The sequence below is a fragment of the Anomaloglossus baeobatrachus genome, chromosome 5 (genome assembly GCF_048569485.1).
Source record: "Anomaloglossus baeobatrachus isolate aAnoBae1 chromosome 5, aAnoBae1.hap1, whole genome shotgun sequence".
NCBI classification, from domain to species: Eukaryota; Metazoa; Chordata; class Amphibia; order Anura; family Aromobatidae; genus Anomaloglossus; species Anomaloglossus baeobatrachus.
Genome location: NC_134357.1, coordinates 90,150,191 through 90,177,089, shown reverse-complemented (window position 1 = coordinate 90,177,089; position 26,899 = coordinate 90,150,191). Strand labels below are relative to the sequence as shown.

At 48.5% G+C, this 26,899-nt stretch overlaps 1 protein-coding gene across 1 annotated transcript in view; it reads right to left on the bottom strand.

The window, feature by feature from the left end:
- CCDC6 (coiled-coil domain containing 6) overlaps positions 1 to 26,444 on the bottom strand; it is a 111,574-nt gene extending 85,130 nt beyond the window's left edge. Inside the window, exon 1 of the mRNA XM_075352343.1 lies at positions 26,091 to 26,444. Coding sequence (XP_075208458.1) covers positions 26,091 to 26,345 — 255 coding nt within the window. The 5' untranslated portion in view covers positions 26,346 to 26,444. The remainder of the gene's footprint in view (positions 1 to 26,090) is intronic.
- Between the last annotated feature and the right edge of the window lie 455 nt (positions 26,445 to 26,899).

The window sequence follows — 26,899 nt, the reverse complement described above, 5'->3', positions numbered from 1 at the left end:
CATCCGGTCCACAGATTAAGACAGTGTTTACTTTAGTGTTTTGTGATTATGAAATGATCTGAATAAATCACGCACAGATTTGTGTTTCTTCCTAAAATAGTTAACTCTTTCATATGTCAGGCTTTGACTAGTGTTAGAAAAGTCCAACCTTGTGATATTCCAGGTGCTGCTATAGTACGGTCATCTCTGAAAGCAGGTTCACATACTACAGAGCATGGGCAGCATGAATCAGCCTGATTTTTTTTTTTATATAGCTATCTGATGTGCTAGTCATGAAAAATTGAGTGTATAGACCATATGCAAATCAAGCTGAAAGTGCATTGGGGGGGGGGTGTCAATGCACTTAGCTTCTTCAAAAGAATGGACACGCCCCCAGTGCACTTCCTGCCAGATCTGCATATTGCTTCTATGCTAGTTTTCTCATGCCTGGCATATCTGATCTCTACAATAATGGCACCATTCTTACTGGAAAACAAGCACCTACTCAGACATAAGACTACAGTAGTTCCATATGTAAAAATGTGCCGGCAATTTCTCTTTAAATCATATAAATCAAAAATATTTTAGTGGAAATTTAAGGTAGATGCAACTTCTTAATCCCAGAAGCCCCATGTACATATTTGGGGTTGATCCACTATTACAATAGCATAGCTTTACAAACAATGAAACAACTACTCATCTAGACACTGACAAATGCTGGAGCTGCAACTTTCTGCATTGTTTCATTACTACTCCCTGGGGTGTGGGAAGTGGCAGCCTGCAGAGGACAGCACATAACACTGTAGGGGGTGCCTATACAGGCATTTTCAGCAGTGCAGTACAATTCCAGCTATCTGGCTCTAACACGGATGAACAGAATGATCAGAAATTCACATTTACAAGCCAGTCCTAGAAAGTGATAGAAGTTTACTGTAGAAAACGCCAGGCAAATAGCAACAAAATAAAACCTACCACTTCAGTTTAGGAGTCAGAGAAGTCTCTGATTTGATGTCTGTCAGTCTTCTGCTTTCAAGAAACACCAGATCTACGCACAGATCTGCACTGACAATCACACCCTAAACACGTTTTGGCTTATTTATTTTATTTTTTAAATAACACTGCAGGTTTTAGGTAGGAGTTTCCCCCCCAGAATTAATAGGATTTAAACAAGATTATGAATGAAAAAAAAATATATATTATATATAAAAAAAAATTTTAAACTCATTTTCTTTATTGGGATTGACCACTTATTAACTACCAAGGTCCCTGTGACGATCTCTGCCGAATGCCAGTGATTCTCCCGACTCCTGTAACATGAAATCAACAGGGCACGCCTCCGCTTTCGCTCTGCTCAGTTGACTTCTAATATGACTGACTGACAGTTCTCCGCTGTGTTGGTCTGATCCAGCCGTCAGTCAGCATGACATCAGCAGCGATGCCCATCAACAGATCAGAGCAAAAAAAGGAGGAGTGCCTGACATCACACTAGGAGCAGCAATCCATGACCACACTGAGCCGGAAGAGATTGATGCGGGGTAGCACAAGTAGGTAGTTAGCAACTACTCACTGATAACTGCTTATCCTCAAAGAGAAGGGGGATGGAGGGGGAAAACCCCTTTAAACAATTAAGGCCCAGTCACACACAACGACTTACCAGTGATCCCAACAACGATTTGTCCTGATAAGGATCGCAGGTAAGTCGCTGGGAGGTCGCTGGTGAGATGTCACACAGTCAGGCCTTACCAACTACGCAGTAAAGATACAGGTCACAGTAGCGACCTGTATAACGATCTCAGCAGTCACTGTGACCCTGTCACACAGCGTCAAATACAGCGATGGGTCCTGCCCAGCAGGACATCGCCTTTGAAGAAAATGGTCCGGACCACTCTGCAACGACTAGAGATCTCACAGCAGGGGCCTGATCGCTGGTAGGTGTCACACATAACAAGATCGTTAACGGGATCGCTACTGCGTCACAGAAACCGTGACTCAGCTGCGATCTCGCTAGCGATCTCGTTATGTGTAACGGGGTCTTTAGAAAAGCTGACCACCTGCAGGTGCAAACTAATATGTAGGTACCACATCAGTGATTGGCTACAGTCACACATCTGTGTGTTGCAGTCCGAGCACAGTCCGTGACGTACAGACTCTCCAAGGGTGTCCTGGCCTGAACACAGCAGCCTCATATTAGCCTATGAAGCGGTCAACTTGAAGTCAGGAGATCCGCAGCTGGATAGTTCATCATAGGATGTGTGAATGAAGCCTAACTGCAAAATTAAGCAATCATGAGTAGGAGATGCTGTTTGCTGCAAATAGCACATGCCCATGGGATGCCAGCCTGAAGCCGGCCATAAACATAGCTGATCGTTTAGCTGGCAGCTATTGTGCAGTGTCTTCCATACACAGGAGTGCTCCCAGGTTCTCTATGAAAGTTTCTGACTGATGCCTCTGCCGGCGGCTTATCTCTGGGAGAACAATGCACTCAGTGATCCAAAATTGGGCACGCCCAAATGACATCTCACCCAGTTAGCCAGCGACCTCATACAGAGTATCAGATGAACTTGTCGATATTGGCGGGTTCAGGCAATATTAGACTAACGTGTATGGGGGCTTTAAGACCTAGGAAAGCTGTGAGAAATTAAATTTGTGGGAGCAGTCAATGGACTCAAAGAATTAGGCTATGTGCGCACTAGGCCGTTTTACCAGCGGATTTACCCGCGGTTTTGCTGCAGAAATTTCTTGAGAAATATTTGAAGTCTTTCTGCAGACATTTCCCAGCAAAACCTATGGGGAAAAAAAAATATCTGTGCGCACGCTGCGTTTTTTTTCCCCTCAAATTCTTTGTGAAGATTTTCTTGAGAAAATGTGCATGTCACTTCTTTTCCACAGGTACCTGCGGTATACCCCGGCATTTCACTCCATTCACTAATGTAATCGCGAAATTCCGGGGGTATACCGCAGGCAGCAAATGATGTGCGGAATACCCTCGGTATAGCCGCGATTTACCTGCGGTAATGTTCATCGCTGCCTGCGGTTTTGCAGGGAGTGATGTCATTATGCCAGGAAGAGGAAGCGGAGCAGAGTAAACAAATATCACACTCCCTGGACGCCGCACAGAAGCGCTTCCGTGTGACCTCCAGGTGCCCGTGCAGTGTCCCGCTCCAGCTCCACGGCTGCCTGCCCTGCAGTGTCTGCCTGCAGTGTCAGCAGCTTGTCACGCTGCAGCGCAGGCAGACACTGACACACAGCAGTGCGTGCAGCCACGGGGATGCCGAGCGCTGCTGTCAGAAGGTGAGATGAGATCATTACCAGCGGTGACTATCTCCTGCCTCCTGAAGTCACCGCTGTCACTGCCGCCTATGCCCGCGGCCCGAGACTGTCACTAGCGGTGACGTCACGGGCTCTCGCGATACTGCTGACAACGCGGCGGGCATAGAAGTCAATGACAGCGCTGATGGCAGGACTGCAGGAGATCATCATAGCAGGTAATGATCTCATCTAACCTCCTGATGGCAGCGCTCGGCATCCCCTGCAGTGACCTGGGCTGACCTATTTATGTTAGCTCAGGTCACTGCATTGCTCTCCCAGCCAATGGGGAACATTCTGTTCTTCATGGACTGGGACAGTGACTATGGTATGGATCGCTGTGGGACCCCCTTCCCCCTTATTGGATTACGCCGGACCCGGATTTGATTGTTCTTGTCAATAAATTGGTGAAAGAGGGAATGTGGGGAGTGTTTTTTCAAATAAAACTTTTTTTGTTGTCCATTTTTTATTTCTTACTGACAGGGTTGGTGATGTCAGGTATCTGTTAGGCGCGTGACATCACGAACCCCAGGGCTTGATGCCAGGTGACATTACACATCTGGCATCAACCCCATATATTACCCCGTTTGCCACCGCACCAGGGCAACGGGATGAGTTGGGGCGAAGCGCCAGGATTGGCACGTCTAATGGATGCGCCACTTCTGGGGCGGCTGCGGCCTGCTATTTTTAGGCTGGGGAGTGTCCAATAACCTCCCTAGTCTGAATATCAGACCCCAGCTGTCCGCTTTACCTTGGCTGCTGATCCAATATGGGGGGACCCCACGTTTTTTGTTTTAAATTATTTAATGTAAAATAACAGTGTGGGGTTCCCTCTGTTTTGGATTACCAACCAAGGTGAAGCTGCCAGCTGTGGTCTGCAGGCTGCAGCCGTCTGCTTTACCCTAGCTGGCTACAAAAGATGGGGGGACCTCACGTCATTTTTTTTTAAAATTATTTAATTTTTTGGCTAAATACAAGGCTAGGCACCCTTTAGTGCCACATGAAAGTCCCTAAAGGGTGCCAGCTTAGAATATGCAGGGGGGGGGGTGAAACATTATATAGGTCTTTCTCATCTATTATCTATCTATCTTTTCATCTATCCATCTTTCCCTCTATCCATTATCTGTCTATCGATTATCTATCTATTATCTATATTATTTATTGCAGTTCAGCATAAAAAAACTGCAGGGACCAACCTGCGGAAAAACCGCGGCAAAAACGCATGCGTTTTGTTGCGTTTTTTTACCGCAGGAGCGGTAATCTTCAACTCCCAGAGTTTCTCAAGAAATTTTCTTGAGAAAAATCACTTTTCTAGTGCGCACATAGCCTTAAAGTGGATTTGTCAACAGATTTCAGAATCAAAAACTGTAGACATTATTAAATAGATCTTAGCAGGGATTTGGCTGGTGTACTTTCTTTGAAAACAAATATTAGAATGGCTGTGTAAGAGCTCAGCGGTAGTGAAGTTGCTCATCAGGCTAGGTGGGCATAAATTAGTTGATCTTTCATAAATGACTATACAGGTTGACAGCCAAAGTAAATACAGCATGCTTATCAGGTCCAAGAGAGCTATATAATAATAATTTAAGCGGCTTATATGTGGTGACAGATGCACTTAAACGTAGTACTCGGGGATTGGTTTTCTAAAATTTGGGTCTAATAGAAAGAAACATCCAAGAATAGTAGGCCCTGAATCTTCTATTCTTAATTTCGGAGCCTTTATTCAGTTAATAGAGTGCACCCTTAACCCCTTCACGACCGCGGGCAGTAAAATTACGTCCTATTTTAACGTGACTTAACGACCAGGGACGTAACTTTACTGCCTAAAGTTCATTTGATTGCCGTGGCCATAGCAACGGCTTTCAAATGATGTCCCCTGCTGTTTCTTAGAGCAGGGGACCTTTGCTTGAGCCCAGGGGGGGTGGCATCGCCACCCCCCATCGACGATTGATGTGATTGGCTGTTCAAATCTGAACCGCCAACCACATCGTTCGCACTAAATTCGGCAAAAATAATGCCTGAATTAGTGCGATACAGTGAGATCCGGCTATGAGATGCCGTAGCAGCTACAGCTGATCATAGATGGATCTCAAACATGTCGCCCCCAGCCCCTGCAGCACTGATTGGAGCGATCGTGCAATGACGCGCAATCGCTCCAATCAGTGTGCAGTGGGGCGGTCTGATCTGCAGGTGGCCACCCTCCACAGGCCTGTGCTGGTCTGGGAAGCCCTCCCCCAACATGTCTGCAGCGTGGACTGGCTGGTACTTGTGGTAGCACCCCACCGCTGCTGCCGCCGCTGATGTCACCGCTTCTGCTCCTGCTCCACGTGAGTACTGTGCTCACCTTGCAGCCCCTGCGCGCTCCCGTGACGCCCCCTGCCCGCTCCCCTCTGCCCCCCGACATCCCGATCTGCTCCCCCCGCAGGATCTCTATTCTGCTTCTGCAGCTCCTTCTCCGGTATCCCTCTCCCCACTCCCCCTCTGCTCTCCCCACTCCCCCTCTGCTCTCCCCACCCGACGTCCACTTACCTGTCTTCACCGGGTCCTCCGAGGTCTCCACTGGCCCGATCACATCTGCCTCCATCGCTGGGTCCTTCCTGGGTATTCTGCAGAGCTGTCCAACGTCCTGCCTGCTGCTCCTGTAAAGCTGTCCATCTCACTTGCCTTCTGTTCCTCCTGCAGTTCTTCTGGCACATATGAGGTATCTGCGTACTCAGGAGAAATTGCACAATACGTTTTATGGTGCATTTTTTCCCTGATACCCTTGTGGAAAAAAAAAAAAGCTACCTGGTTCAAGTAACAGGTTTGTGGTTAAAAAAAAAAAAAAAAAAAAAAAGTGTATTCATGGCTCAACATTATCAACTTCTGTGGAGCCCCCAGGGGTTCAAAGTGCTCACCAAACATCTAGAAAAATTATTTGAGGGCTTTAGTTTCCAAAATGGGGTCACTTGTGGGGGAGCTCCATTGTTTAGGCACCTCAGGGGGTCTTCAAACCCTACATGGCGTCCGCTAATGAGTCCAGCTAATTTTGCGTTCAAAAATTCAAATGGCGCTCCTTCCCTTCCGAGCTCTGCCGTGCGCCCAAACGATTGATTTTTACCACATATGGGGTATCCGCGTACTCAGGAGAAAATGCACAATAAATTTTATGGTGCACTTTCTCCCTTGTAAAAATGAAAATTGTTTGGCTAAAGTAACATTTTTGTGTTAAGTAAAATTTTCATTTTTTCCTTCCACATTGCTTTCGTTCCTGTGAAGCACCTAAAAGGGTTAATAAACTTCTTGAATGTGGTTTTGAGCAGTGTGAGGGGTGCAGTTTTTAGAATGGGGTCACTTGGGTATTTTCTGTCACCTCGGCCTCTCAAAGTCACTTCAAATGTGATCACTAAAAAAATTATTTTGTTGGAAAAATGAGAAATTGCTGATGAACTTTGACCCCTTCTAACTTCCTAACGAAAAAAAAATTGTTTCGAAAATTGTGCTGATGTAAAGTAGACAAGTAGGAAAGTTTATTTAGTAACTATTTTGTGTGACATCTTAGATTTATGGGCATAAATTTTCAAAGTTTGAAAATTGCGAAATTTCCAAAATTTTCACAAATAAGCGCAAAAAATATCGGCCTAAATTTACCACTGACATGAAGTACAATATGTCACGAAAAAACAATCTCAGAATCGCCAGGATCTGTTGAAGCGTTCCAGAGTTATAACCTGTCAAAGTGACACTGGTCAGAATTGCAAAAAATGGCCCGGTCATTAGGGTGTTTTAGTGGCCGGGGGTGAAGGGGTTAAAGGGAACCTGTCACCAGATTTGAGGCCTACAAGCTGCGGCCACCACCACTGGGCTCTTATCTACAGTATTCTAACATGCTGTATAAAAGAGCGCAGGCCGCTGTGTAAAACATCAAAATGACTTTATAATACTCACCTTAACAGTCGGTGCGGATGGGTCAGATAGGTGACTTCATTGTCCGGGTGCGGCGCCGCCTCTTTCTTCTGAAGCCTGGGTGCATGACGCATCCTACGCCATCCACACAGGCCGGCACTGAGGTCCTGCGCATGCGCACTACAATACTTTGATCTGCCCTGCTCAGGACAGATCAAAGTGCACCTGTGTAGGACTTCAATGCCGACCTGTGTGGATGACGTAGGACGTGTCATGCACCCCGGCTTCAGAAGAAGGAGGACAAAGATGGTCGAAAGAGGAGGTGCCGCATCCAGAGAACGGAGACACCCATCTGCACTGCACCGACCGTTTAAGTATTATAAAGTCATTTTTATGTTCTACAGAGCGGCCTGGGCTCTTATATACAGCACGTTAGAATACTGTATATAAGAGCTCACTGGTGGTAGCCGCAGCTTATAATCGCCAAATCTGGTGACAGGTTCCCTTTAATGGCCTCATACATATTAGACAAAAGTAATCCCCACCTGCTGATATCGGCAGGATCATCCACTAGTTTTGCACGTATGGTGGCCTCCTGGCTCTTCCCTAACACATGACGTAGTGGGAGAGAAGGATCCGGCCTGTTTAATTTCAGCAGCCCAATCTTTTCATTCTCCATTGAGTCAAACCGTTCGGCTGATGTCGCCACTTGTGATTGCCTCGCGCGAGTCTCTCGGCACATCACCCGGCACGGACTCACACTCTGCTCACAGGAGCGGGTCGGCTGCATAGAGATACATGCAAATGGCTCGCTCCTGGGTGATGGGTGATGGGTGATGGGTGATGGGTGATGGGTGATGGGTGATGGGTGATGGGTGATGGGTGATGGGTGATGGGTGATGGGTGATGGGTGATGGGTGATGGGTGATGGGTGATGGGTGATGGGTGATGGGTGATGGGTGATGGGTGATGGGTGATGGAACTCGCGCGGCAAGTGGGACACCGGCCATACAATAAGTCTAACAGGGGCTGAGCCGAGCATTCCTGTCTGTGGAGGAGTCACGAGAAAACTGTTGGCCTCCACTTTGACTACCCAGATTACACAGCATCTTTCGTGTGGACTGGACGCTATGCATTCCTTTACTGACATTTCTCACTGATTTCCTCAGCAACGCCCTTTAATTACATTTCTAAAACAGCAGTAAAAGGTTATCTACCTTACCCTGCCAATCAACATAATAGCTGGCAGTATGTACTATAAAGAACAGTAGAAACACAAAAAAAAGGAGGTCATACAGGTCCTGCCTTTCCCTGGAGCACATGTGGCTGCCTAAATAAGACCTTGCGCAAAATAAGGTAAACTGTGCCAACTAGGAGAGACTCCTGTATACAGAGCACATGTTTGTGATCAGCCTCTGCAGCAGAGGCCAGTAAAGATACAACTTATTGTTATGGCACCTGATTAACCATTAATTCTATCGGCCCGCACTGCCGACATGGAAACTGTAAGCAAATCGGATTAAAGTCCACCCTTCTGACGGTGAAAATGATGAAGATCTGGTCTGCAGCAAAGCAATTACTGATACACAACCCCGGGATAGAGTCCACTCCTCTGATAACTTCCCAGCTTCTGGCGGCCATGCCCAGAGATAAAGAGTCGTTAAAGGCTTTTCTGAGCATTTTAATTGGCTAAACCTGCAGCGCTTAAAAGCAAGAAATCTTGCAATTTACTTATTCGTAAAATCCTATCATTTCTCCATACTGAAGGGATTTTTATTTCTATAGTTTACAGCACTTGGCCTGGTTACTGTCCACCTCGGCAGTTTATCAGTAGACGCCAGTATCCTAGGCAAGGAGTGCACCATTTATAGGCTCGATTATAGTATCTGCGAGTGCTGCTGGATCACACCAGCCGCAGTGCCTCTGTATCCCCCAGGGAAAGCTGCCTCTGCTGGCAGTATCAGAGGGCATAGAATGGGGCAGCACTGGAGCCACAATCACACTAAGTGAGAAGGCGGGTAGCTCTCCAGAAAAGCGATGATATGAATATACGTTTCGAACTATTTACATTCCATATTAGCTATGACCGAAGGAGTCAGAGTGCTCCTTCCACGATCAGGATGACACTACGTTCTAGTCACAATGTCTTCCCCTCCAGTGGAGACGCAAATGTTCTCCACAAGATAACGCAGCGGTCCGAGCCCACAATCAGGATCCTTGAAGCAGATTATTTTTGCTGTGTTCTCCCACTGATAACAATTGTGTCTACGCCGCAATAAGTTGACACGCCGCGGTTCAGGAAAGCACGCCGCGGCTCAGTTTACACTGTGCAGAAAAGAAGCATAGCGGGCATGAGATTTCTATAAATCCCATCCACTGTGCTTGTACTATAGAACACAGCGTTTTGGACGCAACAGAAATATGCTGCGTCGAAAACACTGCTAATCCTGACTGTTGGAATATATACCAAAGAATCAAGAAAGTGGGCTGTCTGGGACTTGTGATTGCATGGGTTTGGTATATAGGGGATTGGACCCATGTTATTCTATGAGACAGTGGAGATATGTGATTTTTTTCTCAGCTGTAACCGGCCTGACTAAAATCGCAGCATGCGGTGTATGGCTGCATATATCAGTCAAAACTTGCCAATTTAAGTCTATGGGTGACGGAAAGAAACGGACGACAGAGGGACCATCCTAGTGGCAGTTTTTTTTTATGGATACTTTACCATTATGGATGATAAGACACAGTAAATGGTCCTGTAAATGATTGATTAAAGGGAATCTGTCTTTTTGTCGTATAAGCTGCGGCCACCATCTCTTATATACAGCATGTTAGAATGCTGTATATAAGAGCTCAGGCCGCTGTGTAGCACACAAAAAAAAACCCTTGTAACACTTACATAAACCGGTCGCTGTGGTGGATGTGGCTCAAATGGGCATCTTCGTCCTCTGGTTCCAGCGCATCCTCTTTAGGCCATCTTTGTCCTCCATCTTCTGAAGCCGTGGTGCATGACGCGTCCGACGTCATACACACTCGCCGGCATTCAGGTCTTGAGCGGGCGCACTTTGATCTAAAGTATTGTAGTGCACCTGCGTGGGACCAGCAAGTGTGTATGATGTAGACATGTCATGCACACAGGCTTCAGAAGGAGGGCAAAGATGGCCGAACGAGGAGGCGCCGGCACCGGAGGACGAAGACGCCCATTTGAGCCACATCCACGGGAGCGACCGGTTTAGGTGAGTATTATAAAGTGTTTTTTTTATGTTCTATACAGCAGCCTGGGCTCTTATATATACAGCATGTTAGAATACTGTATATAAGAGCTCACTGGTGCTGGCCACAGCTTATAGGCCAAAAAAGTGGTGACAGGTTCCCTTTAAGAGTGGCTGAGGACCAACAAAAAAAAAAAAAAAAAAAGGAACGATTTTTTTTATACGCTCATGTGAGCAAAGCCCTAGTCGGACACAGAGCACGGCTGTTTGGCGTTCATGTGTAAGGAGCCAGAAGGGCACAGCACCGCACACACACCGATTTTCAGACTTTGTAAACTAATGAGGGAGATGAGAAAAGTTCAGATAATACACAATTCCTGGACAATTACTGTACATTTTCCTTGAAGCAACCAGAGAATAGCAACTGTAAGACTAGATCCAGAAAAAGGGGTATATAAATATAAAATTACATTACTATTTTTACATTAAGATCCACTATTGGGAATTTCTTTCCACAAGTGTAATGCATTGGACAAAGTATTTTCACACCTAAATGTCCCATAGGCTGTGAAGCTCTGAGGAAGCCGACTGTACTCTGCTCAGAGCCTAGTAATGGAAGATGACCGGATCACTCCACACAACCCCAGCCCAGGTCAGTGCTCTTTAACCGTGGACAGGGGCTCTGCGAATTTTCTAACCTTCCGGGTTCCTCAGTGCATCATCTGATTTTCCGGCCAGCACACAGGTGAAAACTCATCAGCACAGGGATCCCGGAAAGTTAGGAAATTGATCCCACTCCTTGCCAAAGACAGAAAGCATTGACCTGATTACAAGACCTGATCGGCACGGTGACTCAGTGGTTAGCACTGCAGCCTTGCAGCGCTGGGGTCCTGGGTTCAAATCCTACCAAGGACACCATCTGCAAGGAGTTTGTACGTTCTACCCGTGTTTGCGTGGGTTTCCTCCCATACTCCAAAGACATACATACAGTTAGGGACTCTAGATTGTGAGCCCCAATGGGGACAGTGTTGCCAATGTATGTAAAGTGCTGTGGAATTAATAGCGCTATATAAATGAATTTATTATTATTATTATTATTATCATCATCATCTGCTCATGTCTAAATGGAATCTAAGTTACCTAAAATAAGCCGGTGCCAGAAGGAAATTTCTAAGAACAACCTATCCGAATTCTGGGATTTATGTTCTCATGATCATCTGCAAATAATGGGGGAAATTTATTATTATGCTAAATGCAAAACAGTCTTTCATTTCTTGCACAGTATTTACAATGAGTTGTAGACATGATCGTTCTGAGAACAGGTGTGGATCAGGAAAGAAGGGAATTTTGTTTACTTACCGTAAATTCCTTTTCTTCTAGCTCCAATTGGGAGACCCAGACAATTGGGTGTATAGGCTATGCCTCCGGAGGCCGCACAAAGTATTACACTAAAAGTGTAAAGCCCCTCCCCTTCTGCCTTTACACCCCCCGTGCTCCCACGGGCTCCTCAGTTTTGGTGCAAAAGCAAGAAGGAGGAAAAAATTATAAACTGGTTTAAAGTAAATTCAATCCGAAGGAATATCGGAGAACTGAAACCATTCAACATGAACAACATGTGTCACAAAAAAACAGGGGCGGGTGCTGGGTCTCCCAATTGGAGCTAGAAGAAAAGGAATTTACGGTAAGTAAACAAAATTCCCTTTTTCTTTGTCGCTCTATTGGGAGACCCAGACAATTGGGACGTCCAAAAGCAGTCCCTGGGTGGGTAAAATAATACCTCGTAATAGAGCCGTAAAACGGCCCCTTCCTACAGGTGGGCAACCGCCGCCTGAAGGACTCGTCTGCCTATGCTGGCATCCGCCGAAGCATAGGTATGCACCTGATAGTGTTTCGTGAAAGTGTGCAGGCTCGACCAGGTAGCCGCCTGACACACCTGCTGAGCCGTAGCCTGGTGCCTCAAAGCCCAGGACGCACCCACGGCTCTGGTAGAATGGGCCTTCAGCCCTGAGGGAACCGGAAGCCCAGCAGAACGGTAAGCTTCGAGAATTGGTTCCTTGATCCACCGAGCCAGGCTTGATTTGGAAGCCTGTGACCCTTTACGCTGGCCAGCGACAAGGACAAAGAGTGCATCCGAGCGGCGCAGGGGCGCCGTACGAGAAATGTAGAGTCTGAGTGCTCTCACCAGATCTAATCAAGTGCAAATCCTTTTCACATTGGTGAACTGGATGAGGACAAAAAGAGGGTAAGGAGATACCCTGATTGAGATGAAAGGGGGATACCACCTTAGGGAGAAATTCCGGAACCGGACGCAGAACCACCTTGTCCTGGTGAGACACCAGGAAAGGGGCTTTGCACGACAACGCTGCTAGCTCAGACACTCTCCGAATTGAAGTGACTGCTACTAGGAAAACCACTTTCTGCGAAAGGCGTGAGAGAGAAATATCCCTCATAGGCTCGAATGGTGGTTTCTGAAGAACCAGCAGCACCCTGTTCAGATCCCAGGGTTCTAACAGCCGTTTGTAAGGAGGAACGATGTGACAAACCCCCTGCAGGAACGTGCGTACCTGTGGAAGTCTGGCCAAGCGCTTCTGAAAAAACACAGAGCGCAGAGACTTGTCCCTTAAGGGAGCCGAGCGACAAACCCTTTTCCAGTCCAAATTGAAGGAGGGACAGAAAAGGGGGCAAGGCAAATGGCCAGGGAGAAAAAACCCTGAGCAGAGCACCACGACAGGAAAATTTTTCACGTCCTGTGGTAGATCTTGGCGGACGTTGGTTTCCTAGCCTGTCTCATAGTGGCAATGACCTCTTGAGATAATCCTGAAGACGCTAGGATCCAGGACTCAATGGCCACACAGTCAGGTTGAGTGCCGCAGAATTCAGATGGGAAAAACGGCCCTTGAGACGGCAAGTCTGGTCGGTCTGGTAGTGCCCACGGTTGGCCGACCGTGAGATGCCACAGATCCGGGTACCACGACCTCCTCGGCCAGTCTGGAGCGACGAGGATGACGCGGCGGCAGTCGGCCCTGATCTTGCGTAACACTCTGGGCAACAGTGCCAACGGAGGGAACACGTAAGTGAGCTGAAACTGCGACCAGTCCTGAACTAAGGCGTCTGCCGCCATAGCTCTGGGATCTTGAGACCGTGCCATGAACGTCGGTACCTTGTTGTTGTGCCGGGACGCCATTAGGTCGACGTCCGGCATGCCCCAGCGGCAACATATCTCCTGAAACCCGTCCTGGTGAAGGGACCATTCCCCTGCGTCCATGCCCTGGCGACTGAGAAAGTCTGCTCCCCAGTTTTCTACGCCTGGGATGTGAACTGCGGATATGGTGGAGGCTGTGGCTTCCACCCACAGTAGAATCCGCCGGACTTCCTGGAAGGCTTGCCGACTGCGTGTCCCGCCTTGGTGGTTGATGTATGCCACCGCTGTGGAGTTGTCCGACTGAATTCGGATCCGCTTGCCTTCCAGCCACTGCTTTTAGGGCCAGATACACTGCCCTGATCTCCAGAACATTGATCTGAAGCGAGGACTCTTGCTGAGTCCACGTACCCTGAGCCCTGTGGTGGAGAAAAACTGCTCCCCACCCTGACAGACTCGCGTCCGTCGTGACCACCGCCCAGGATGGGGGTAGGAAGGAATTCCCCCTCGATAATGAAGTGGGAAGAAGCCACCACCGAAGGGAAGCTTTGGTTGCCTGAGAGAGGGAGACGTTCCTGTCGAGGGACGTCGGTTTCCTGCGTAGGATGTCCCATTGAAGAGGACGCAGGTGAAACTGCGCGAAAGGGACTGCCTCCATTGCTGCCACCATCTTCCCGAGGAAGTGCATGAGGCGCCTCAAGGGGAGTGACTGACCTTGAAGGAGAGATTGCACCCCCGTCTGTAGTGAACGCTGCTTGTTCAGCGGAAGCTTCACTATCGCTGAGAGGGTATGAAACTCCATGCCAAGATATGTCAGCGATTGGGCCGGTGTCAGATTTGACTTTGGAAAATTGATGATCCACCCGAAACTCTGGAGAGTCTCCAGAGTAGCGTTGAGGCTGTGCTGGCATGCCTCTTGGAAGCCTTGACTAGCGGATCGTCTAAGTAAGGGATCACCGAGTGACCCTGGCAGTGGAGGACCGCGACTACTGTAGCCATGACCTTGGTGAAAACCCGGGGGGCTGTCGCCAGGCCGAACGGCAGTGCCACGAACTGGAGGTGTTCGTCTCCTATGGCGAAGCGCAGGAAGCGCTGATGCTCTGGAGCAATCGGAACGTGAAGATAAGCATCTTTGATATCGCTCGATGCAAGGAAATCTCCTTGGGACATTGAGGCGATGACGGAGCGGAGGGATTCCATCCGGAACCGCCTGGTCTTTACGTGTTTGTTGAGCAGTTGTAGGTCCAGGACAGGACGGAAAGACCCGTCATTCTTTGGAACCACAAACAGGTTGGAGTAAAAACCGTGACCCTGTTGCTGAAGAGGAACAGGGATCACCACTCCTTCTGCCTTCAGAGTGCCCACCGCCTGCAGAAGAGCATCGGCTCTTTCGGGGGGCGGAGATGTTCTGAAGAATCGAGTCAGAGGACGAGAGCTGAACTCTATCCTGTAACCGTGATACAGAATGTCTCTCACCCATCGGTCTTTTACCTGTGGCAGCCAGGTGTCGCAGAAGAGGGAAAGCCTGCCACCGACCGAGGATGCGGTGTGAGGCTGCCGTATGTCATGAGGAAGCCGCCTTGGTAGCGGCACCTCCGGCGGTTCCCGTAGCCACAAGGCCCTGCGTAATGCCACCGAATTGTCGGCTGCAACCGCCGTACGGCTCGCAGAGTCCAGGATAGCATTAATAGCGTAGGACGCAAATGCCGACGTTTGAGAGGTTATGGAAGCCACTAGCGGCGCAGACGTACGTGTGAGTGCGTCAATTTGGGCTTGACCCGCTGAGATAGCTTGGAGTGCCCATACTGCTGCGAATGCTGGAGCGAAAGACGCGCCGATAGCCTCATAGATGGATTTGAACCAGAGCTCCATCTGTCTGTCAGTGGCATCCTTGAGTGAAGCCCCATCTTCAACTGCAACTATGGATCTAGCCGCCAGTCTGGAGATTGGAGGGTCCACCTTGGGACACTGAGTCCAGCCCTTGACCACGTCAGGGGGGGAAGGGATAACGTGTATCCTTAAGGCGCTTGGAAAAAACGCTTATCTGGACAAACTCGGTGTTTCTGGACTGCCTCTCTGAAGTCGGAGTGATCCAGAAACATACTCGCTGTACGCTTGGGGAACCTGAAACGGAACTTCTCCTGCTGAGAGGTTGACTCCTCCGCTGGAGGAGCTGAGGGAGAAATATCCAGCATCATATTTATGGACGCAATAAGATCATTCACTATGGCGTCCCCATCAGGGGTATCAAGGTTGAGAGCGGCCTCAGGATCAGAATCCTGATCAGCTACCTCCGCATCATCATACAGAGAGTCATCTCTCTGAGACCCTGAACAATGTGATGAGATCGAGGGGATTTCCAAGCGAGCTCGCTTAGGCGGTCTGGGACTGCGGTCCGTGTCAGAGACCTCACCCTGGGATCTATGAGACACCCCGGGGGAACATTGTTGTTCCAACTGAGGGGAACTAGGGGGCAGTGATTCCACAGTGCCCATGATCTGAGATACCGGTCTGGACTGCAAAGCTTCTAGTATTTTAGCCATAGTCTCAGAAAGTCTGTCAGTAAAAACTGCAAACTCCGTCCCTGTCACCTGGACAGTGTTAGCTGGTTGTTCCCCCTGGGCCCCCCTTAGCAGAGGCTCCGGCTGAGTAAGTGCCACAGGGGCCGAGCAGTGCACACAATGAGGGTCAGTGGAACCTGCCGGTAGCGAGGTTGTACATGCGGCGCAGGCAGCATAGTAAGCCTGTGTTTTGGCACCCTTGTCCTTTGAGCAACACAACAGGGTATATAACCAGAAATCAACTGTGCACCATACAGTGTAAAGTATAGCCTGCAAACATATAAACTATAATCACACTTCTACACAAGTGGGGTCAGCACCTCAGGTGCTGCTTACCGCCCGCTTAAAGCGGTTGTGTGGCCACCAGAATCCCTGCCTGGGTCCCCCAGAGTTTGTCTCCCCTCTGCAGCGTCCTAGGAGCTGACAGGAATGGCTGCCGGCGTCCTGAGGAGAGGAGGGAGCCGTGGGCGTGACCCAGAAAGTGCGGGAGCTGGTGCCTCACTGTGCACAGTGAGGGGGGTGGAGTATGCAAAGCATGCTCCAGCCCTCAGTGCTGCCGTGCTGTACAGCGTCCCGCCCTTCCCCTGACTGGCAGGGCTGAGGGCGGGAAGAAACGGAGACTAGGCCCAAAAGCCGGGGACTCGAGTTATAAGCAGGGCTGTGGAGTCGGAGTCGGAGTCGTGGAGTCGGAGTCGGAGTCGGAGCTCATTTTGGTGGAGTCGGAGTCGGAGTCGGTATAAAATGCACCGACTCAGACTCCTAAAATATATAATAAATTGGGGACAGGAGTGCAATGCAGAATGTGCTGAATATTTTACTAAATAATAACATTTAGTATAATGCTTATATTTAAGTGAAAAATTTATTGTAGTACAATGTGAACATCAGACATTTAATTGTTTTTATGATACAATAATCAAGATATTTGGATAGAACATAAAATATTTATTGGAATACAACTTTAGAACACAAAAAACTAATAAATTGTAAATATGTAAAATTATATATATATATAATATATATATATATATATATATATATATATATATATATACAGTGTATATACACACACAAGATATATATGTAATCTACTGTATATTACATAGTGTATTACATATTTACAATTTATTACAGTTTGTGTTCTAAAGTTGTATTCCAATAAATATATTTTATGTTCTATCCAAATATCTTGATTATTGTATCATAAAAATTATTAAATGTCTGATGTTCACATACACATATTCATGTACTACAATAAATTTTTCACCTAACTATAAGCAATATATGTAGGAGTCGGAGTCGGAGCCGGAGTCGGAGTCGGAGTCGGTGCAAGAGAATTTGAGGAGTCGGAGTCGGAGTCGGAGTCGAAGGTTTGGCTTACCGACTCCACAGCCCTGGTTATAAGCGCGGCCGCCGTATAAGCGCGGCCGGCGCAGAGTCCCCGGCGCACTAACAGTCCCAGCCGCGCTTCAGTAAAAACAATGGCAGCGGCGGTCAGCGCGGTAGTCCCCATACACAAACACACTCAGCGACGCTGCAGTGTATAATGGCACAAACGCGGTCAGCGCCGCGGTCCCCGGTGCACTAGCACACCCAGCAATGCTGGAGTGTTGCTGTGCGCGGTCCCCACGGGGACACAGAGTACCTTAAAGTAGCAGGGCCATGTCCCTGAACGATACCCGGCTCCTATCCAGCAGGCTCCTCAGGAGTTGTGGATGAAGCACGGTCTCAGTGCCTGGAGACCGATGGGATCCCACTTCACCCAGAGCCCTAAGGGGGATGGGGAAGGAAAACAGCATGTGGGCTCCAGCCTTCGTACCCGCAATGGATACCTCAACCTTAACAACACCGCCGACAAGAGTGGGGTGAGAAGGGAGCATGCTGGGGGCCCTATATGGGCCCACTTTTCTTCCATCCGACATAGTCAGCAGCTGCTGCTGACTAATCTGTGGAGCTGTGCGTGCATGTCTGCCTCCTTCGCACAAAGCATAAAAACTGAGGAGCCCGTGGGAGCACGGGGGGTGTATAGGCAGAAGGGGAGGGGCTTTACACTTTTAGTGTAATACTTTGTGCGGCCTCCGGAGGCATAGCCTATTCACCCAATTGTCTGGGTCTCCCAATGGAGCGACAAAGAAATACATGATATAATATGCGATACAAAAATAACCAGAATTACCGCACATTTTTGTCACAAAGTAAGGCAACAAAAAAAAAAATGGTGCAAGCTTAGGCTATGTGCGCACGTTGCGTAAATACATGCAGTTACGCTGCGCTTTGTAGCGCAGCGTAGCTGCATGTGTCCTGCGTCCCCTGCACAGTCTATGGAGATTGTGCAGGGGCCGTGTGCACGTGGCGTTTTAGAGCGCAGCGCTTCGGCTGCTGCCGAAGCGCTGCGTAAAAAGAAGTGACATGTCACTTCTTCCGTGCGCTTTGCCGGCAGCTCCTGCTCTGTCTATGGGAGGAGCTGCAGGCAGAGCGCATGGAATCGGCTTTTTTTTTTTCCACTACGGACATTTCTGCAGCGATTTAAAGCGCACATGTGCTCTTCAGATCGCTGAAGAAATTTCTGCAGTAACTGTACGCAACGTGCGCACATAGCCTAAAGACACGCGGAGTACTTGCAGAGTTTTCTCCTTCAGTATTTGAAGCCAAAACCAGGAGTGGGAAGGAAGGAAAAAAATAAATAAATAAATAAAAAAAAAAAAAAAAATCACAGAACACGCATAGTAGAAACATGAGCAATACTTCTGTATTTATTACCCACTTCTGGATTTGTCTTACAAATACCGAGAAACTCACCAAACCTGTATGCCTTACAGTACACCAGACGCCTCCAACAGTATGAATCACGGGGAATTCTGGTGCGTTTGATCGCTTTCCAGTCCAAGGGCCCATAAGATTGTTCTCAAACATCTCTCGATTAAACAGGTCGATGTGCTGAGAACAATGATTTTTTTTCTTAGCTTTTTCACTGGGTGATTGCTGTCCACTTTAGACAGGTCAAATCGGTAACACCAGTTCCTCAGAACGGTTCCCCCCCATTTATCAGCCTAAAAGATGAGCCCCAAGTTTGCAATGTCTAAGAATTAGACCGCATTGATAAATATACCGTATTTTTCGGACTATAAGACGCACTTTTCCCCCCCAAATGTTGGGGGAAAGTGCGGGGTGCGTCTTATAGTCTGAATGTAGGGCATGGCTGCGGGGAATGAGGGTGCTGCGGTGGAGCAGGTCATAGGCAGCATGCACAGGTTGTAGCAGCGCCTGCCGTGACCATGTGGGCCCGTTCATTTGATATGCACACCCATCATCCCGCACATCATCTCTCAGCCCTGAAGCCGGTGCTGACAGGTGGGCGGGGGAGCCGGCCCACGTGATCACCCCTGGCAACTACAGCCTGGAGTGATCATGTGCGGCTATATTCACTACCCATCATCATCAGTGCGGGGGGCAGTGGATAAGTAGGGTATACTCACCGGTCCTTGCAGCATCGCGATGTCCTCCTGTCTGCCGGCCAACTGATGTGTGTGGAGAGCGGTGTGCACAGTGGAGAGCGGTGTGCACAGGGAAGACGTCATCCCTGTGTGCACTGCTGTACACACACACACACACACACACACAAGGACATTGCGATGCTGCAGGAACCGGTGACCGGCTGGCTCCACACAGGTCAGCGGAGCTGCTGCTGGCACAGACAGGAAGACGAGCGATGCTGCTGGAGTGAGGAAAGGAGAGTATAAACATTTATTGTTTTGTGTGCCACAGGATGCAGGGCATTTAGCAGGATGGGGGGGGGACATAAATACAAGGATGGGGATAATATACAAGGCAGTAGGATCATTACCAGGATGGGGTACCTTAGAGAGTTTTGGGACATTACCCCCCATAACAGTGTCAGCCGCAGATCCTCGCCCCATAACTGTCATGACCACATTTTTTTGCTTAAAATTTTGTTTTCCTCCTCTAAAACCAGGGTGCGTCTTATAATCCGGTGCGTCTTCAAGTCTGAAGAATACGGGACCTCATAATGTGGCACCTGATCATTGTATCTTTATCTTCTAAATAACAGCTCAACTCAAGTAGAGAAGAAATGTTGCAAAGAGAATCATCATATAATAGAAACATTATAGCCAACTTTACTCAACTACTTCGAGAGCTCAAGGAGCAGGAAACACCAAAAGTGGGAGCGGAGGCAAGGACATTAAACTCGCTGTAAATCATTTAGAGAGAACATAGTAAAGTTCCTGAAGACGAGGCGGCTGATGCAGAGCGCGCTACATTAACATTCGTGTTGTGATGTAACCAATCCTTTTAGGTGAAGACCGTCTATAAGAAAGCAATAAGTGGCATCCACGGTCTCTGCCTCGTTTAGTTATACTAGTCCTACTGCTAATAGTAGATTTGTAGGAATGATTCATGAATTAAATGCAGTTCTCAATAATGCAGAGCCCCGCTGGCTGCTGAACGCACATGTATTATACCACTTAGCGTAATGAAAAACATATGCACAGGACTGGAGTAATGGTATAGGATGGGACACAGAAGACAAGTCACTTATACAAAGTGCAGATTAAACATTTACAGCCTCAACAAACCCCCTCATCATACTAAACCCCTCCATTCTACAGTTAGAAAAGGGGTTTTCTGGACTTTAACAATCCCTCTCACAAGGTAAAGAAAACGCACAGTTCACTCAATACACCCCGTACAGGACATGTGTTTGGGAGGAATTGATCATGATCGGCCTGTGTCAGCTATTGTCATTCAGGAAAACGTGGCTGAAAGTCAATAGAGTCACTACAGCGGCAACGGTTGCTGCTTTTTCCAGATTCCAAAGCAGTCTAGACTCTGTTCACACACGCGCTTAGTAACACTGTTCTCCGTTCTAGAAAATAAAGGCAGAGAACAGAACCATTGCAAAACGATGCAAACGGCACCCGAAAGGCCATATTAAGTATAATAGCGTCCACCTGCAGAATACTGGTGCTCTATCTACACCAGCCGTAGGATAAGAGCATGTACAGGGCTTGTGCTCCATTTATACCAGCCGTAGGATAAGAGCATGTACAGGGCTTGTGCTCCATTTATACCAGCCGTAGGATAAGAGCATGTACAGGGCTTGTGCTCCATTTATACCAGCCGTAGGATAAGAGCATGTACAGGGCTTGTGCTCCATTTATACCAGCCGTAGGATAATGCATGTACAGGGCTTGTGCTCCATTTATACCAGCCGTAGTATAATGCATGTACAGAGCTTGTGCTCCATTTATACCAGCCGTAGTATAATGCATGTACAGAGCTTGTGCTCCATTTATACCAGCCGTAGGATAATGCATGTACAGAGCTTGTGCTCCATTTATACCAGCCGTAGTATAATGCATGTACAGAGCTTGTGCTCCATTTATACCAGCCGTAGTATAATGCATGTACAGAGCTTGTGCTCCATTTATACCAGCCGTAGTATAATGCATGTACAGAGCTTGTGCTCCATTTATACCAGCCGTAGGATAATGCATGTACAGAGCTTGTGCTCCATTTATATCAGCCGTAGTATAATGCATGTACAGAGCTTGTGCTCCATTTATACCAGCCGTAGGATAATGCATGTACAGGGCTTGTGCTCCATTTATACCAGCCGTAGGATAAGAGCATGTACAGGGCTTGTGCTCCATTGATACCAGCCGTAGGATAAGAGCATGTACAGGGCTTGTGCTCCATTTATACCAGCCGTAGGATAAGAGCATGTACAGGGCTTGTGCTCCATTTATACCAGCCGTAGTATAATGCATGTACAGAGCTTGTGCTCCATTTATACCAGCCGTAGGATAAGAGCATGTACAGGGCTTGTGCTCCATTGATACCAGCCGTAGGATAAGAGCATGTACAGGGCTTGTGCTCCATTTATACCAGCCGTAGGATAAGAGCATGTACAGGGCTTGTGCTCCATTTATACCAGCCGTAGGATAATGCATGTACAGGGCTTGTGCTCCATTTATACCAGCCGTAGTATAATGCATGTACAGAGCTTGTGCTCCATTTATACCAGCCGTAGTATAATGCATGTACAGAGCTTGTGCTCCATTTATACCAGCCGTAGGATAATGCATGTACAGAGCTTGTGCTCCATTTATACCAGCCGTAGTATAATGCATGTACAGAGCTTGGGCTCCATTTATACCAGCCGTAGGATAATGCATGTACAGAGCTTGTGCTCCATTTATATCAGCCGTAGTATAATGCATGTACAGAGCTTGTGCTCCATTTATACCAGCCGTAGGATAAGAGCATGTACAGGGCTTGTGCTCCATTTATACCAGCCGTAGTATAATGCATGTACAGAGCTTGTGCTCCATTTATACCAGCCGTAGTATAATGCATGTACAGAGCTTGTGCTCCATTTATACCAGCCGTAGTATAATGCATGTACAGAGCTTGTGCTCCATTTATACCAGCCGTAGGATAATGCATGTACAGAGCTTGTGCTCCATTTATACCAGCCGTAGGATAATGCATGTACAGAGCTTGTGCTCCATTTATACCAGCCGTAGTATAATGCATGTACAGAGCTTGTGCTCCATTTATACCAGCCGTAGTATAATGCATGTACAGAGCTTGTGCTCCATTTATACCAGCCGTAGTATAATGCATGTACAGGGCTTGTGCTCCATTTATACCAGCCGTAGTATAATGCATGTACAGAGCTTGTGCTCCATTTATACCAGCCGTAGTATAATGCATGTACAGAGCTTGTGCTCCATTTATACCAGCCGTAGTATAATGCATGTACAGAGCTTGTGCTCCATTTATACCAGCCGTAGGATAATGCATGTACAGAGCTTGTGCTCCATTTATACCAGCCGTAGTATAATGCATGTACAGAGCTTGTGCTCCATTTATACCAGCCGTAGGATAAGAGCATGTACAGAGCTTGTGCTCCATTTATACCAGCCGTAGGATAATGCATGTACAGAGCTTGTGCTCCATTTATACCAGCCGTAGGATAATGCATGTACAGGGCTTGTGCTCCATTTATACCAGCCGTAGTATAATGCATGTACAGGGCTTGTGCTCCATTTATACCAGCCGTAGTATAATGCATGTACAGGGCTTGTGCTCCATTTATACCAGCCGTAGTATAATGCATGTACAGAGCTTGTGCTCCATTTATACCAGCCGTAGGATAATGCATGTACAGAGCTTGTGCTCCATTTATACCAGCCGTAGGATAAGAGCATGTACAGGGCTTGTGCTCCATTTATACCAGCCGTAGTATAATGCATGTACAGAGCTTGTGCTCCATTTATACCAGCCGTAGTATCATGCATGTACAGAGCTTGTGCTCCATTTATACCAGCCGTAGGATAATGCATGTACAGAGCTTGTGCTCCATTTATACCAGCCGTAGTATAATGCATGTACAGAGCTTGTGCTCCATTTATACCAGCCGTAGTATAATTCATGTACAGACTGAGGTGGCGACCGATTTATCCCAGCTGTTTACCATGAGGTGTGCAACTGTTTACATCTCAAGGCAACAACATTTTGATGCATTAATGATGTGACACTGTAGAAACCTGCCCCTGAGATATTATACATAAACCTGCCCCTGAGATTTTAGACCAGAAATTATTCCTAATCTTTTTAGAAAAATCCACATTCGTCCTGCCAGAACGGGAACAGTTTCAGCACAAAAAACCCTGAAGTAGCAGTGAGTGTTAAGTGTGATTTATTAGCTACAAATACACAATTGCAGCTGAGCTTCTGTAGAGCACCATGCAAGTAATGATGCCTTAAAAATAATACATTGTAATCACAGGCTGATTCTCCATGGTGATATTTTTCTCTTAGTGCAAAACAAATCCATTTTGAAAGATCACTCATCAATTTTAGGTTGATAACCCCTTACATGGTTTCATCATAAACATGCATGCTGTGCTGAGGGGTGGGAGCCTCTTCTTGTACAGAGCCTGCAAACCATGGATATCCCATCCTATTCCTAACAGCTGTATAGTAAAGAGCCCCCCAAACACTTCAGATCAGCATTTTTAATATTAAACGGCCACCTAAACAGGGTTGTTTGGGACTAAACGATAATTTGTCCACAGCATAGCCCCTTAATATATCTTCTCTGGAGCGGGCAGAGTGTAAACAGTTTACGGAGCTGGCACATCTGTGCACAGAGCAGCGTCCGCTCGAGGAACTACATATAAGTTCCTATCCAAGTGAGTGTGAGACTAGGTGCAGTACTGGGCAGCGGTGACTAGTCTACACAGCTGTGCAGCCCCATCCACTGTTTACACCCGGCCAGCACCAGAGCAGATACAATCTGATTGGTGAGGGTCCGATACCTGGAATGTCCACCAGTAAAATCATAAATATGGACAACCCCTTTAAAGCCAGCCACTGATTCCTACATTGTACCCATGTAATGGCGGGCCAGGACCACTAGAAAAAGAGCTGCTGTTTATAGCAGCTCTCCACAATTAGAGTGAAGAGTCCCCCATACACTGTCCATATGTCCTTATTCTAGAAATATGGGGTCCCTCCTTAGGCATCACTAAACATTGCTGCAAAAAGGGGTGCCCCCTCCCGCCACATGGGGATACACTACTGCATATGAATATAAAGCGCTGCATGTGCCCTCAATTTATGGCATAAGGAAGGCATGGGGCGCTGGGGAGAGGGCATGGATTATTGACATGTCAGTGCAGTAATTGCTTATTTATATGACTAAGGGCTGTACACTACAGACTGGATCAGTGGGTAAGAACACCTTGAGTATCAGTGTTGGCGGCACTACATGTACCAGCATTCCACTAAATGTTTAAAAGTAAATTAAGTCGGAGAAGGCTGGCAGGTATAGTTCACCAGCTGGGGATATGAGACACGGTGGGATGTGTAATGCCTATGCGGGGCAGGCTGCAAGGTGTAGTCCTGCCTGAGGGGGGCCATATATGCTGGAGGGTGTTGTCTACCGGCTGAGGGGTGATGCATGCAAGGAGGTGCAGTCCCCCAGCTGATAAAGAGGATGTGGGAAGAGCAGGGGGAGGAATGCATGCTGGGAGGTGTAGTACCCCGGTTGATATAATGTGGGATGCATAAGGGGGGGGGGGGGGGGATATGCACATTAGGTGGTGTAGTCCCCCAGCTGCTGAGGGGGTGGTGCATACTGGCAGGTATAGTCCCAAACTTAAGGTGGGGGGGGCGATACATGCTTGGAGGTGTAGTCCCCTGGTTGATAAGGGGGAGGGGGTGATGAATGCTGGGAGGCATAATCCCCAGAATGATTTATCAGGGTGGGGGGACATCAATGCATGCTGGGAGGCATAGTGCCCCTGGTTGAGGAGGAGGGGGTGATGCATGCTGGAGAGTGTAGTCCCCCAGATGAGAGGATCATGCATGCTAGGAGGTGTAGTCCCACGACTGATAGGGGGCTGGGGGGGGGGGGATGCATGCTCGGTGTAGTCCCCCAGCTGATGTGCAGCAGGGAGATACAAGCTGGGAGGGGTAGACCCCCGCCTGGGGGTGCAGTGCTTGGGAGGGGTAGACCCCCGCCTGGGGGTGCAGTGCTGGGGAGGGGTAGACCCCCGCCTGGGGGTGCAGTGCTGGGGAGGGGTAGACCCCCGCCTGGGGGTGCAGTGCTGGGGAGGGGCAGCCCCCCGCCTGGGGGTGCAGTGCTGGGGAGGGGTAGACCCCCGCCTGGGGGTGCAGTGCTGGGGAGGGGTAGACCCCCGCCTGGGGGTGCAGTGCTCGGGATGGGGTAGACCCCCGCCTGGGGGTGCAGTGCTTGGGAGGGGTAGACCCCCGCCTGGGGGTGCAGTGCTGGGAGGGGTAGACCCCCGCCTGGGGGTGCAGTGCTGGGGAGGGGTAGACCCCCGCCTGGGGGTGCAGTGCTGGGAGGGGGTAGTCCCCCGCCTGGGGGTGCAGTGCTGGGAGGGGGTAGTCCCCCGCCTGGGGGTGCAGTGCTGGCAGTGAGGGCAGGTGCCGCCCTGGGCTGTTACTCACTATGGTGACGCTGGCTTTCCGCAGGTCCCGGTTCTCCTCCTGCAGGGCCTTGCACTTCAGCTTGTAGGTCTCCAGCTCGATTTTCAGCACTTTGTTCTCCTGCTGCAGGGAGGCCAGGCGGTTAGTCAGCTCCTCAAGGCGGAATGGGGAGATGACGATGCCCGACTTCCCGGAGGATGAGGCTGAGGACGTCTGCATGGCGGCAGAGCTGTTGCCCGCTCCGTCTGTGTCACTCTCGCTGGCGCTGTCCGCCATCACCGCTTATCTCTGGGAGGAGGGATGACACAGGACAGGTGGTGGCGGCGGCGGGGAGCAGACACTCGCCCACTATGAGCGCACACTGCACTGCGCACACTCTGCCTCACCACAGAGCGCGGGGCCGGGCGGAGCGGCCGCGAGCCGCAGACTGAGCGCCGTCCCCACAGCGCCACCGTCCGGTCAGGCTGAGTATGACGCGTGCGCCGAGCTGCCCGGGTCTGCTGCTGTCTCTCTTGTAAATTCTGTTGTTTCCTCCATTTTTGTCCATTTCTAGTAAGTTTTTCTCTCGTTCAGGCCGGCACCAGTGCTTATTCTTCTGTTCTCACTTTCTCTCCCCTTCCAAGAGCCATAACTTTTTTCAATAGCCATTTGAGGGCTGTTTTTGGCAGCAGCATTTACTCTACCATATAAAATGTACAGGAGAGAGAAAATCCAGGTGCATGGAAATGGTGAAAGAAAGATCACACTGCTGCCATTGTGTGGTATTGGGTTCACTGTGTGATAAAAACTGATGATTAACCCCTTCACCCCAGGCAATTTTCCATTTGTCA